This window comes from Podarcis vaucheri, assembly GCF_965113315.1.
Source record: "Podarcis vaucheri genome assembly, chromosome: 2".
Lineage (NCBI taxonomy): Eukaryota > Metazoa > Chordata > Lepidosauria > Squamata > Lacertidae > Podarcis > Podarcis vaucheri.
Genome location: NC_138760.1, coordinates 916,446 through 929,845, shown reverse-complemented (window position 1 = coordinate 929,845; position 13,400 = coordinate 916,446). Strand labels below are relative to the sequence as shown.

Here is a 13,400-nt window from a genome sequence, read left to right as displayed (position 1 = left end):
TCCTAAACCATTCTGATTCTGATTTCCCACATCACAGTGGGAGATCACTGTGCCATGTACAAGACACATACTTTGTTCCATAAGACTTAACCTCAGAACAGAAGTCTTGACACTGCAGTTCACTTTCTGGAGCACAGAAGGCAAAGTACTGTGTGAATGCTGCTTCCGCTGCATTTGTTTCACGGCTTTTCCTGTTCCCCAAATGGGATTCCTTTGCTCTTGCTCAACTTCTCCAGCTAACTTACCTAAATGGATAAAATTTTACTGCTTATGACTGTATTATCAAACAGAATTCAGAGCAAAGGTTGGAACATTATGTGCAGTGACAGCCACTCCCACATTTCCGTTCCCACAAGCAGAAGCAATCCATGGCCAAGGGTGGAGTTCACTGTCGCTTGCAGTCTCTTCCTCCAACTGACAGCTCTCTCTTCCAATGGGAGGGGACATGGGTCTTCTAATTCACTGGGCCAATCTGGCTTGGTAGGTAAGCCATCTTCTCTCTCTGACCATCCCCATACCACTTGGGATCCTGGTCTTCACTGTACCATGAATGACACAGAAACGGGATAAAATAAAAAAGGGGCAGCCCCCCCTCGACCCCCTGAATGACAAGGGCTGGACAAGGGCTGGAAGTAGGCTACCTGTTTCCGCTTCTCTTTGGAGCAGTACTGCATTGTCGCAGGGTGTTAGCAACACCATGGTTAAGGTCTCAGCAAAGTACAGTATTATTTTAAATACACCTGCAGAGCTGGGCACATTACCCTTCGTTGCCCAGTCAGACTTCTGAAGCTTAAGATATTCACTTTCAAAATCAGAAGTTCCTTACATCAATACGCTGCGTTGAATATAGAGGGTTCCCCACAATGCTGTCATATCTTCCTGCCTGATGTATGACATGGTGTAAGGAATCCATCTGTAACAATACAACCAATTTGGCAAAAGAGATAAAATAGCTCAAACAGTTATGCAGATACTTCAGTCGCCACCTAAAGCACCACCATCCCAATGCCATTTATGTGGCCTCCAATGGAATGCTTGAAATGTTACCATATCCAGCTGGGGCAATGGCTGCAAGTTAAATCTCTGTTTCTAACTTTATTTGTGTCCACCTTCTGCAGCAGATGTCATCTCTCCAGCACTGTGACACAATTGTGTGCTGTGCTCAGAGCACGGAGACTGCTTTCAGACTGGGCAGATAAAAAAAATGATGATGGATGAAACTCTGGGCCCGGGACTCAAGTCCTCCAGTGCCCCTGCTCTAGAAATGTATGACACAGCCTCACAAAGTACCTCACACTTGCATTACATGACTGCTGCCTTTTAATCTCAAATCTAATTTATTAGGAGCTCTAAACCCAGGGTGTGTATAATTATAGTAGTGAACTATCTGGAAGTACTGTTACTCTCCTGCCACACATGCTACCGGTGATGTTACAGAGTACCATCATTTCTTGGCAGCTGTTTGGCTTCACCTCTGTTCAGATACAATAGTCCCAAAGCAGGAATGTGCTATATTCAAGTATTTTTCAACTCTGCTGCACAAAAAAAGTTATGCTCAAGTCTTTCTAAGCCTTACATGCAAGTCCTCCTGTACAAATGTGTGTGTGACTAGCCCTACCATCTCATGCATGACATTCCTACATATACTATGGGCCAATCCCAACCCATCCCCTTCTGCCCCACTATCGGAGCTCAGGTTGCCAACTCCATCTTAGAACAGAACAAGCAAATCTTTCATTGCCTTAGCAAAGACTGGAAAAAAGAGACTTGGCCCAAGGAGCAAAAAAAATTTTTATGAAATAATCTTTCTCCTATTAAGTCACTTCTACAGGTGACCATCTTATTGCAAAATTCCCAGGAGATCTTAAAATCCAGTAATTCATAAATGTGGTGCTTTGAGCACTTAGATGTAGGTGTCTGCCTGCTGAAGACCGCAGGGGATTTGTCACACAGTTTTCTCTGCACACCCACCTGTGACTGCACATTGGCTCCCACTGGCGAGTTCTGGTAGGAAGTGAGTGATTGCAGGTTTATAAAGGAATCTCCAGAATTTGTCATTTTAAATGACCCAGAGGAACCTGAAGAGGAAAAGAAGTTACCTAATGGTATGTCTGCACCTGCTCATTTTTGCGCAATTTTATCAAGACATTAGCACAAGGAGCTGCTATGTTTTGCACCTGATCCCATGATTAACTTTCTGTAGTGCTCCACTTTGGGGGCTTAGTGCAAAGTTTCACAGTTCCATTTCCTTGTCCATCACCATCCCCTTGTTAACTCTGAAGCAGTGGTTTCAAATGGTGTCCATGGGAATCCTGAGGTTCCTTGGAAGTTTTTCAGGGATTCGTGTGTGTTTAAAAAGATCCCCATAAGATCCCTCCTTCCAATGCACAGCTGCGTGTGTGTGTTCTAGGATACAATCTCTTGTAGTGGTGAGGCTCTACAGGCCTGGCCACTACCTCCCATGAACCAAGCATACACCATGGAATATGCCCCAGCTTATACCCTTGGTAGCCACTGCTCAAAGCATCCTTCTGTACTCACAATCATAGTAGTTAAAGGTGAGATCCCCAGGGATAGAAAAGGGTGACTGCACACATACAGATGGAAACAGTCCACCAAACACGCAAAACCCTGACTGGCAAAAACAAAGATCTCCCTACACAAACTGTGGTAGAGAACCCTCTCCCCATAAACTAACCTTGTTTGGACAAAGATATAGCAGGCAGCCCAAGCATCCTTTCCATTTCAGATTGGAACCACAGAATGAAGGGAGGGAGAGTTTTCCCCGCACTGTTCTCCTAACAAATACCACACACCCACAACGATTCATACACAGTGGTGCCCCACAAGACGAATGCCTCGCAAGACGGAAAACCCGCTAGACGAAAGGGTTTTCCGTTTTGGAGGTGCTTCGCAAAACGAATTTCCTATGGGCTTGCTTCGCAAGACGAAAATGTCTTGCGAGTTCCTGCGGGGGGTTTTTCCTCCCCCCCCTTTTCCCAAGCCGCTAAGCCGCTTAACAGCTGATCCGCTAAGCCGCTTAACAGCTGATCCGCTAAGCCGCTTAACAGCTGATCCGCTAAGCCGCTTAACAGCTGATCCGCTAAGCCGCTTAACAGCTGATCCGCTAAGCCGCTTATCAGCTAATCCGCTGAACCGCTTATCAGCTGATCCGCTAAGCCCGCTAAGCCGCTAATAGCGCTAATCCGCTAATGGGCTTGCTTCGCAAGACGAAAAAACCGCAAGACAAAGAGACTCGCGGAACGGATTCTTTTCGTCTTGCGAGGCACCACTGTATATGCTTGTGCTACTAACAATTTATGAACTTTACTATTAGATAGCAAATGTGACACGGTCTTGGACTTGGTGAACTGACACTTATATGTTTATGGTGGTTCTAAAGAAATAATTGCTTTCCCATTTATTTCTTTGAAGGACCACCTAGAAATGTGGCTGTCTCATCCAGAAAGGTAGACTGGCTACAATTCAGGGGCAGGCATGGGAAAGACATGAAAATTAGTACTGGGATGATGAGGGACAAAACTGAAGTGAAATTAAATGTAATACAGAGCAATGTGCAGACAACAACTCAAACAACCCAGTGGGTGTACGAAGATTTCATGAAGCTATTCCAGTTCCCAAGATGCTTCAAACAAGTTGTTCTTCAGTGAGCAAAAATAACTCTAAAAATACATTGACTTGCCCTTTGACAAGCCTTATTGTGTCTAGATGGCAATCAAGCTTGTCAAAGAAGAAACAGAAATGCTTGTTAAGTATTTTCTCTAGCGCTTTCTATTTGTAACACAACCTGAAGAACAACTGGATCAAAACATATTGGGAACTGGAAATGCTCCAGTCCATCTTGGTTCACTCAGAAGTTTACTGCTATTCAAGAAGTTGCACTTATATATAGCAACCAGAATGGCTCTTGGAAGGCAGGAAAAGGCAAAACTTGTGTGTGGGGGGGGGGGAACCCAAAGGATTTAGACATGCACGGCAGTTCTAAGCAACTTTCCAAACAAGGCCAGTGAGGTCTATTCACGTTTCTGTAGCTTTTTTTTACTTCAGAACAGCACAGAAGAGGCTCTTCCAACTGCACACATGTTTCCCCAGGCAGGTGTCCAGGGAAATCCTGTCCTAGAGGCAGGCTTTCTGCACTTACCAGAATTTGGGGTGGGTGGAGAACTTGCCTGGTTGCCCTGGGCCACCACATTGGTTGCATCCACCGCTGTCTTGGCGGCATAAATGTTAGCTTCCTCCTGGAACTTCCCCATGTTTTTCTTGTACCGGATTCTCTTGTTACCAAACCAGTTTGAGACCTGCAACAATAACTAAGTTAATGTGTGAACAAATTAGTGTATAGGCAGCTATCAACAGAAGAGAGGAGACAAAGATTGTTCCCAGAGTGTGCAAAATAAAGCCATAATTCCAGTCTCTGGGTGCCCACACCAGCTGCTGACATTGGTCCATCTGCAGAATTGCAAATACTTTGGGACCAGCACGAATAGTGCTTTATGCCAGTGTTTCCCAGCCTTGGGTCTCCAGCTGTTTTGGGACCACAATTCCCATCATCCCTGAGCACTGGTCCTGCTAGCTTGGGATGATGGAAGTTGTAGTCCAAAAACAGCTGGAGACCCAAGGTAGAGACACACTGTTTTATACAATTCCTTTGTGGAATCGGATGCTAAAAGCTGAGGCCAACCTCTTTGGCAAGTTTACTTATTTTATTTGATACATTTATATCTGGCAGGGAAGGGAAGATCTCTCAGGGTGGGAAAGGAAAGCTCCCAGGTGAGAGCTGGGAGGGCTCACCTTTCTCTGGGTAGAAAAACCTAAGAAGGAAGACTTTATATTATTATTTTCCTCTCTTTCACTTTTGATTCTTTGTTTTTGTTTAGATTAGTTTGTTCTTTTATTGTAAAGTATTATGAAAAGTCTTAATAAAATCTTTTAAGAAAAACTTTCCTACTAACCGAAATGACAAATGATTGGCATATGTCACTCTGTAAGCCAACAGATTTTATTTCAATCTGTATAGGCTCCAAAAGTTGTTCTTAACCAAATACAGCTTAATTTTTGTGGCAGAAAATTTCAACCCTGAAACCTGATGGATGTCAAGCAGAGATTGACTCAGTCTGCATGCTGCTACCAAGCTTTGCAAAATGGTGAAACTACAGGATAGCCGGCCAGACCAGCAGAAAATTTCCAAAGGACAGAAGGTTGAGTGGCAAAGACTGACTCTATAAAAACATCCTGGTCAGGTTTACTTTTTCATTAAAGTAAAAAAAGAAAACAGAAAAGGCTTGAAAGAACTGGATTTGGTAATACTGTAAGAACGACTGAGAGGGAATCCAAAGTTTTATTTTGCTCACTAAGAGATTTTAAGGATTTCTTCTGTCAACAGTGAACTGATTTAAATCAATATGATTTAATCAAGAATTAAAGCCTAACACCAAGAGAAAAGACTTACAAAATCAAGCTTCCGGTGTTTACATCAGATATTTCTTTAAATGAAAACAAAAATCAAACTAATTACCTATATTAGGTAATTAAATATATTGCTTTACAAATAGAATTTACACTTCATAGGTACATTCCATGTAGGGTGGAACTCAACATTGTGCCAGCATGACTGTTCTATCTGGCAAGCAGAAATGCATCCCTGATGGAACAATCTCCCCTTTCCTCCCTGGCACCATGTTCAAGGTTCTCCCAACCCCACCCCCCGCCCCTGAGTGGATTTAGGGGTGGGGCGGCAAGAGGAAGCCCTTGCACTGGCTTCTGGTACTGCACTAGGTTACTTGAATCTAGACCATGGTTTTTTACAATTTTTAACTGTTGTTTTAGTCTTTTTTACAATGATTAAACATTTTCAAAAAGAAGAAAACTTACATGGAATTCTGCAAAATTTTGAAAACCTTTGTTTAAAGTCTACAGGATGCAATGGTCAGAAACAAGCATCTGCCTACACAAATGTTTGAAAAACAGACAACCACATTCACTGGAGATGGACCACCCACCTGTGAGACTGTGATGCCTCCTTTCTTTGCTAGTTCTTCTTTGGCTTCTTCACTGGGGTAAGGGTTACTCAGGTGAGAATAAAAATACTCATTCAAGACTTCTGTTGCCTGCTTGCTGAAGTTCCGCCGCTTACGCCTGGGAACACATTGAAATTATTCATACAGTTGATGTCAGAGCACACTGTGTGCTGGCCCAAGGGCTTAAGGAAGAGCCAGGGAGGGCTGCAGGAAAGCACACGGTGGAAAGATTTCATTCAAATGGGAAGACGGAGTGAGCATGGCATGAGGTGTGTGTGTGTGTGTGTGTGTATATATATATATATATATATATATATGCTTTCGTAGATTTTCACGGGTACAGGAATGCAGGTTTTGGTGTCTTCGGGTGTCTTCCCGTGTAAGAGTCGGGGTGTCTGTGCGACGTTTCGACGAGGTCTCACTCGTCATCTTCAGGCTGGTGCTTTCGGCTTCTTGTTACTGAAACTTGTTCCAGTAACAAGAAGCCGAAAGCACCAGCCTGAAGATGACGAGTGAGACCTCGTCGAAACGTCGCACAGACACCCCGACTCTTACACGGGAAGACACCCGAAGACACCAAAACCTGCATATATATATATATATATATATATATATATATATATATATATATATATATATATATATATCTGGACTGAAAGGGCAGCCAAGATTAAGTAGACTGCTCTAAATACAATTAAAAATACTTACAAAGTGATATGACAGATTAAATCCCTGATTACCCCCCAAATCTAAAGCACACTTTCCTGAAATTCAAGACAGAAAACTTTCAGATAACAGATAATACATTTCAGAGCAGGAATACACAAAGAACAAGGAACCATATCTCAGTGGCCGAACACATCCTTTACATACAGAAGTTCCTAGGCTCTGGCCCTCGCAATTCCAGTTTATTTATTTTGATTATACCCTTGAATAAAACTCCCAGGGTGGCAGTGGAAACAATCAGTTAACTGGTGCTGAGAAATGGCCCCAACAAAGACCGCAGAAATCTGCTACTAAAATAGATAATGCTGGGTTAGATGGGTCAGTCTGGAGAAAGAGGATGACTCTTCCTACTGCAGAAGCATGTGGCAAAAGGTGGCTCTCCATACAGGAGGCAGATCCCAGGAAATCATAAAACTGGGCCTAAACTTGATGTTTCCAATGCAAGGTATATAAATGCAACTTGCATAATTAAAAATAGCAAACACCACAGTTCATGGGTGAATTTGCTGGATTGCACCCCAAACAAGATATTGTTAAACCATAGATGTCCCAGCACCTGCCAACCTAGCAGTTCGAAAGCATGCCAGTGCAAGTAGATAAATAGGTAAGGAAGGTAAACAGTGTTTCCATGCACTCTGGTTTCTGTCACAGTGTCCCACTGTGCCAGAAGTGGTTTAGCGATGTTGACCACATGACCTGGAAAACTGTGGGTGGACAAACGCCAGCTCCCTCAGCCTGAAGCAAGATAGGCGCCACAGCCCCATAACCTTTGACTCTACCGTCCAGGAGTCCTTTACCTTTTTACCTTTACCTAAACCATAGATGCTAATAGCTGCCAGTGTTTATTGTCTACGCATTGTATCAGGTTCAATATTGTATTTTCCCATTGTGCCCAGTGTTACACTTTGTACAGCCTTCTATGCCACCAAGACCCTGGACACAAGAAGACTCTCCCTTGAGGCTTGATCATGTATTACCTTGCATCCAGAAACCGTGAGCGCAGGATCATCACAGCCTCACAAGTGCTCTGTTTCAGCTGCATCTGAATGGTGCTGAACTTTCCATGAATTATATTCACCATGCGCTCAATTTCTTTGGGTGAAATTGGCCTCGTCCTGCTCTGTTCTCGGAGCAGGTTCATCACATGGGTGGTGAACTCACTGCAAGCCTGGAAATAAGAAGCAGAGAGGCATATTGTACTCAAGTAACGGTCACATTTAATTCAAAACTTATAAATAAATGGGAGTGATAATTACACAGCAGACTAGACAAGGGGCAGATAACTTGGCATCACATGCAGTCTAAATATTAATACAAGATTATAATATTTAAAAATATACTTTAGGTGTCTTTGTGAGATTTAATATGTAGAAACAGCATATTCTGTAGTCTGTGTTACACTGGTCTGTGGCAAAGAGGAATGCCCACCCAACGCTATGGACTCAGCCACATTTAATGCAACCAAGAACTAGAAAAGGTCATAATCCTGAAGCTACATAAAAGCTCACAAAAGGGCACAAGACTGCAGCCTAAATGAATTTATGCTCCCAAACACTTTTACTTCTTCTTTCCTCCCCATCTAATATTTTTATTTGTTTTTACAAGTACAAATTTATAACAAAATTGTTTAACTAACCATACTCTGAGATTCTCTGAATCTCCAGACTTCCCTCCATCCCCTACATGGTTCCTTGTACCAATATTTACAACTACATATCAGTCTATTCTCCATAGTCTACTTTTACTTCAGCCCAGTCAAAAGTTGGGTGTATACTCCCTGCTCTGTGATTGCAAAGGAAAAACAATTGTTTTTAACTGAGAGGATAAAAACTCTTCCATGCAGAAAGATCACCTGTTCATATTTCTCTAGCTCAGAGTGGTATATCTGTCGGATCTGTGACAGCTTGGCCCTGTAGTCAGAGTGCTCAATGCTATTGTCATTTGGACAGCCACCTGAAGTTGCTGCTATGGCCGCAGGTCCTCCTCTTCCCCGCTTCTCCGGCCCGGAGACACCCTCTGCCAGCAACATGTTATCAAGTCTCATTAGCTGAGCATCAGGGGGATCTTCTTCCTGAATACCGCGTATACTTAACACTGGATAAATATAAATAGGGAGCAGAGGATTATTTCAGAAGCAGAGAAAACAAAGTACAGTGGTGCCCCGCAAGACGAATTTCCCTATGGGCTTGCTTCGCAAGACGAAAACGTCTTGCGTTTTTTGCAAGTTTGTTTCCTTTTTCTTAACACCGTTAATACAGTTGCGACTTGACTTCGAGGAGCAACTCATAGAACGCGGTGTGGTAGCCTTTTTTGAGCTTTTTGGTGATTTTTGAAGCTTTTCCAAAACTTTTCCGACATTGTGCTTCACAAGACGAAAAATTCGCTACACGAAAAAACTCGCGGAACGAATTAATTTCGTCTTGCAAGGCACCACTGTAGGAGTTTATTTGCCCCATGATCTCTTTGCACATACAGTAACAACCATGACCTCAGAATGCATAGCACCCAAACAAAAGGCTAACAAAGATTGAATAATTTATTTATGCTTCATATGCAATTCCACTCAAAGGAGCGAGCTGAGGCTAGAGAGGTGATGGCACATCTCCAGAAAAACAACAAAAAAGCAGGAAGACACATATGGTCAATAGCATCCCAAACTATTTGCATTTTCCATACAGAAGCACACATCGAACACATTCAAAGGCCAAGGGAGAGCATAACCTAATGCAAATTTCAGCATGTGCAACAAATTCTTGACTATTTTATATTGTCATTTGGAACTCCTTCCTAAGCTTCCTTCTTGATCTCTGAAGTCCTCTCTAAAGCCAAGTGTCCCAGAGGTTCACTTTTTAAAATGGAAGTGGTGTAGAGCAGTTTTGTGCCATTTCCTCGGCCAGAAGAAACCTGTAGCAGTCGTTGACTGCTATGTAGTACAAACTGACAGCTTCTTCCACGGGTGGAAAAACCCATATGCCCAGTAGACCCTGGAGCCTTTAAAAAAATGAGCCTGGAAAATACCGTATTTTTTGCTCTATAAGACGCACTTTTCCCCTCCTAAAAAGTAAGGGGAAATGTGTGTGCGTCTTATGGAGCGAATGCAGGCTGCACAGCTATCGCAGAAGCCAGAACAGCAAGAGGGATCGCTGCGCAGCTCTAGCTTCTGGCTTAGCCCCTCAGTCCCTTCCCCCACCTCCCGGAAAAGCCCCCAAGAACCACGCTCCCTTTAAAGAGCGGTGCATGTGTGCAGCTCTTGGGGAAAAGCCTGCAAGCGCTCTAAGCGTGCGCTCTAAGCACACACTCTAAGCGGCTCGTAAAAGGGAGCACTGAGCAGAGCCTGGGATGCATGCAGGCTCTGCTCAGCACTCCCTTTAAAGAATATTTTTTTTCTTGCATTCCCCCTCTAAAAACTAGGTGCGTCTTATGGTCAGGTGCGTCTTATGGAGCGAAAAATGCGGTGGATGCTGAGGAGGGGGGAGGGGTTACATTTTCATTGCCCCTTTCCTCCAAGTAGTATACAAGATTCTCCCTCGTTCCAATTTATCTTCAGTAGTTTAAGGCAGGCATAGGCAAACTCAGCCCTCCAGATGTTTTGGGACTACAACTCCCATCATCCCTAGCTAACAGGACCAGTGGTCAGGGATGATGGGAATTATAGTCTCAAAACATCTGGAGGGCTGAGTTTGCCTATGCCTGGTCTAAGGTGACCCAACAGAGAGTTGTTAATGGAAACAGAGTACCAATTAGAATGGAAATACTTTAATGAAATCTGAGAGAATGTAACAGATTGGTCGCAATATTTTCAGTTAAATGAAATGTTTAACAATGATAAAAAGATAGGATTTGCGTATGAAATCTCAACTTTTCAGAGAGAAATAATAGAAAATGAAATGAAATTAATTTCTAAAATGTGCAATCTGTTGTTGGAAAGGGAAACGAAGGATGAAGAGGTTCAGTCAGTCATGATTAAATGGGCACAAGGTGTGGGACATAATATTCAGATGATGGAATGGGAAAAATTATGGAAGAATGATATAAAATTTACAGCATGTGTGGCGGTTAAAGAAAATTACATGAAAATGATGTATAGATGGTATCTAACTCAAGTTAAATTAGCAAAAAACGTATAAAACTAAGGAAAGCAAGTGTTAGAAATGTAAAGTAGCAGAGGGGACATTTTTTAATTGCTATATTATAAAGAAATATTGGGAAATGATTTATAATGAAATGAAGAAAATGTTTAGGATAACCTTTATTTTAAAAGCCAAAAGCTTTTTTAATAGTTATAATAGGAGTGGATCTACCAAGAGCACAAAAGAATCGGTTTACGTATGCAACAACGGCCACACAAATTTTACTAGCCCAACATTAGAAAGAAGAAGGTGTCCCATCTAAAGAAGATTGGCATGTTAAACTAATGGAATATGCTGAAATGGCAAAAATGACGATGAAATTAAGAGGAAGAGACGATAATGAATTTAAGGAAAAATGGAAGATGTTTATTGCATATATACAGAAGCAATGTACACAGGTTAATGTTAGCAGGGTTTTAAGAATACTTGTAATATCATCATAAATGGATAATAGATGATTTAAATATGTTAGAAACTTAATAATGGACATGCAGTATTTTGATAAATAATTGAACCAAGGAAGGGATTAGAGGGAAGTTAATTTGTTTTGTTTTTGTATTGTTACTGTTTTTTATGCCTGTTATTTTTGGAAAATTAATAAAATGTTACTAAAAAAAACAGGTTTGAAAAAGCGTCATCCCACATTGGTTGCTTTCTTTCATGTGTGTGCAGGCCAAGGTTGCTGCTTCATATTTCTCATTTAGTCCCTATGCCTCTCCTGCAGCCCCACACACTTCCCACCCTTACTCTCTGGTAGGTGGAATTGGGCTGCAAGAGAGGCAGGGCCTCAACACACTTCCCGCCTTTTCCACAATCCATCTTTCCTAGCCCAGGCAGAGCAGAGCACAACCACTGAGCAATGACAGGATCTCAGATAATGCAGATCACTCAGGAATAGCTCTGCCCAGAACATCAACTGGCAGGTTGTAGGAGTTGAATGGCTGTGAGCATTTGCAATGCCACCTGTTGCAGCAAAGCACCCAGTGTGTACACACCTGCATCCTAAATGCTAAATTCATCTCACCAGACCTGAAAGAAGCTCTCAGAAACTCATAAATAATTTTTATTAAATCCAAAAGATTTAACAGGATTCAAAAATTAGTCACAGGTTATAGTGTGGGCTTTTAATTGCATGGTAACTTAAGTTCCCATGTAAAAGAGCTTCCTTCATTCAGACAAAGCACTTTATTTTCCAAGGAAAGAATGGATTTGTCTCTGTTAATTAGCTGAGAGAACTGTTATCTTCATTAAATAGCCTCAAAAAATCACTTCAACCAAATTACTTTAATATTTATCAGTTAATTAATCAATTAAATGAGTAATAGTACAACAATAAATTGACTAAAAGAAACCTTTCCATTGGTTGGCAGCCCTAATTTTTATGAATGCTTTTAATGGACAATTCTCAGCCCCATAAACCCCTGAGAACCTGGGCAGCCACATCCACTAACATGCCATGGTTTGTTCTGATAGCTAATCATAACACTCTCTACATATTCATCAAAATGGAAAATAATTAGACTGAGCCAAGTGAAATTCCCATCATTTCTAATTAGCCCTTAATTAAAACACATCACAACCTAAGGTACTGAGGCCTCACTCAATATGCAAATACAATCATTGCAATATATTTACATATCATTAATTAACATGCTGCAGTGCTGTAATGAACTGTACGAGAGCACCGGTGCCAAAACAAGAATGATATGCCATTTGTTAGGCTTGTTTTCCAATCCAGATTTTTCTCTTCCATGTAGCAACAGAGCAGCAGGGCTCATAGTCCTCTCTTATGGTGGAACATTTGTGCTACTAGAGAGGAAAAACATATCTATTGATTAACTGAAATATTCAAGAAGCAGACAGAGGATGATCAAGCTGATTCAGCCAACTGAAGTTAAGCCCCGGCTGAAATGTCCAGTTCTCTTCAGGGACCAAGGAAGATAAAGTTCAACTAGTGTTAGGGAAACGGCAACAAATGTCAACAAAAACAGCAGCACTGGCAAAGAGTGGTTAAAGGTTTCACTCAAGAGAAACTGGAAGGAGAGAGGGAGCTCAGCAGTTGAGCTTAAGTGACAATGCTAATATTTAAGTCAGGCTTCCTCAACCTCGGCCCTCCAGATGTTTTTGGCCTACAACTCCCATGATCCCTAGCTGGCAGGACCAGTGGTCAGGGATGATGGGAATTGTAGTCTCAAAACATCTGGAGGGCCAAGGCTGAGGGTGCCTGATCTAAGTATTTGAACGGCAATCCTTAATTTGCTCATGCAGAACAAGTCGAGGCCTCTACAGGCCTGCGCGCCCAACCCCACTTACTTTGCACCTGGACCGCAACACACCCTCTGATCCCAAGGACCTTATAATCTACCCTCAGGTGCAAGATGAAATATTTTGGCCATGCAACTCCATTAAAATCAAGGAGGATGAGAGACAGGGAAGCATCCCTTCTGATTCCTCATCCTTAGTGCTACTAAGCAGCAGCAGCAGCAGCAGCACCTTTGGCAGAGTC

The 13,400-nt window shown here is 42.2% G+C and overlaps 1 protein-coding gene across 4 annotated transcripts in view; it reads right to left on the bottom strand.

The window, feature by feature from the left end:
* Positions 1-13,400, bottom strand: part of PBX4 (PBX homeobox 4) — a 51,156-nt gene that overhangs the window by 879 nt on the left and 36,877 nt on the right. The window contains exons 3-9 of one of the 4 annotated variants that reach the window (XM_082208641.1): positions 8,617-8,858; positions 7,742-7,932; positions 6,021-6,156; positions 4,163-4,319; positions 1,972-2,078; positions 827-913; positions 72-245 (exon numbers count right to left, since the gene is read on the bottom strand). In XM_082208641.1, coding sequence (XP_082064767.1) covers positions 237-245; positions 827-913; positions 1,972-2,078; positions 4,163-4,319; positions 6,021-6,156; positions 7,742-7,932; positions 8,617-8,858 — 929 coding nt within the window. In that variant the 3' untranslated portion in view covers positions 72-236. The remainder of the gene's footprint in view (positions 1-71; positions 246-826; positions 914-1,971; positions 2,079-4,162; positions 4,320-6,020; positions 6,157-7,741; positions 7,933-8,616; positions 8,859-13,400) is intronic. The other 3 variants (XM_082208640.1, XM_082208643.1, XM_082208642.1) reach the window with 3 other exon arrangements.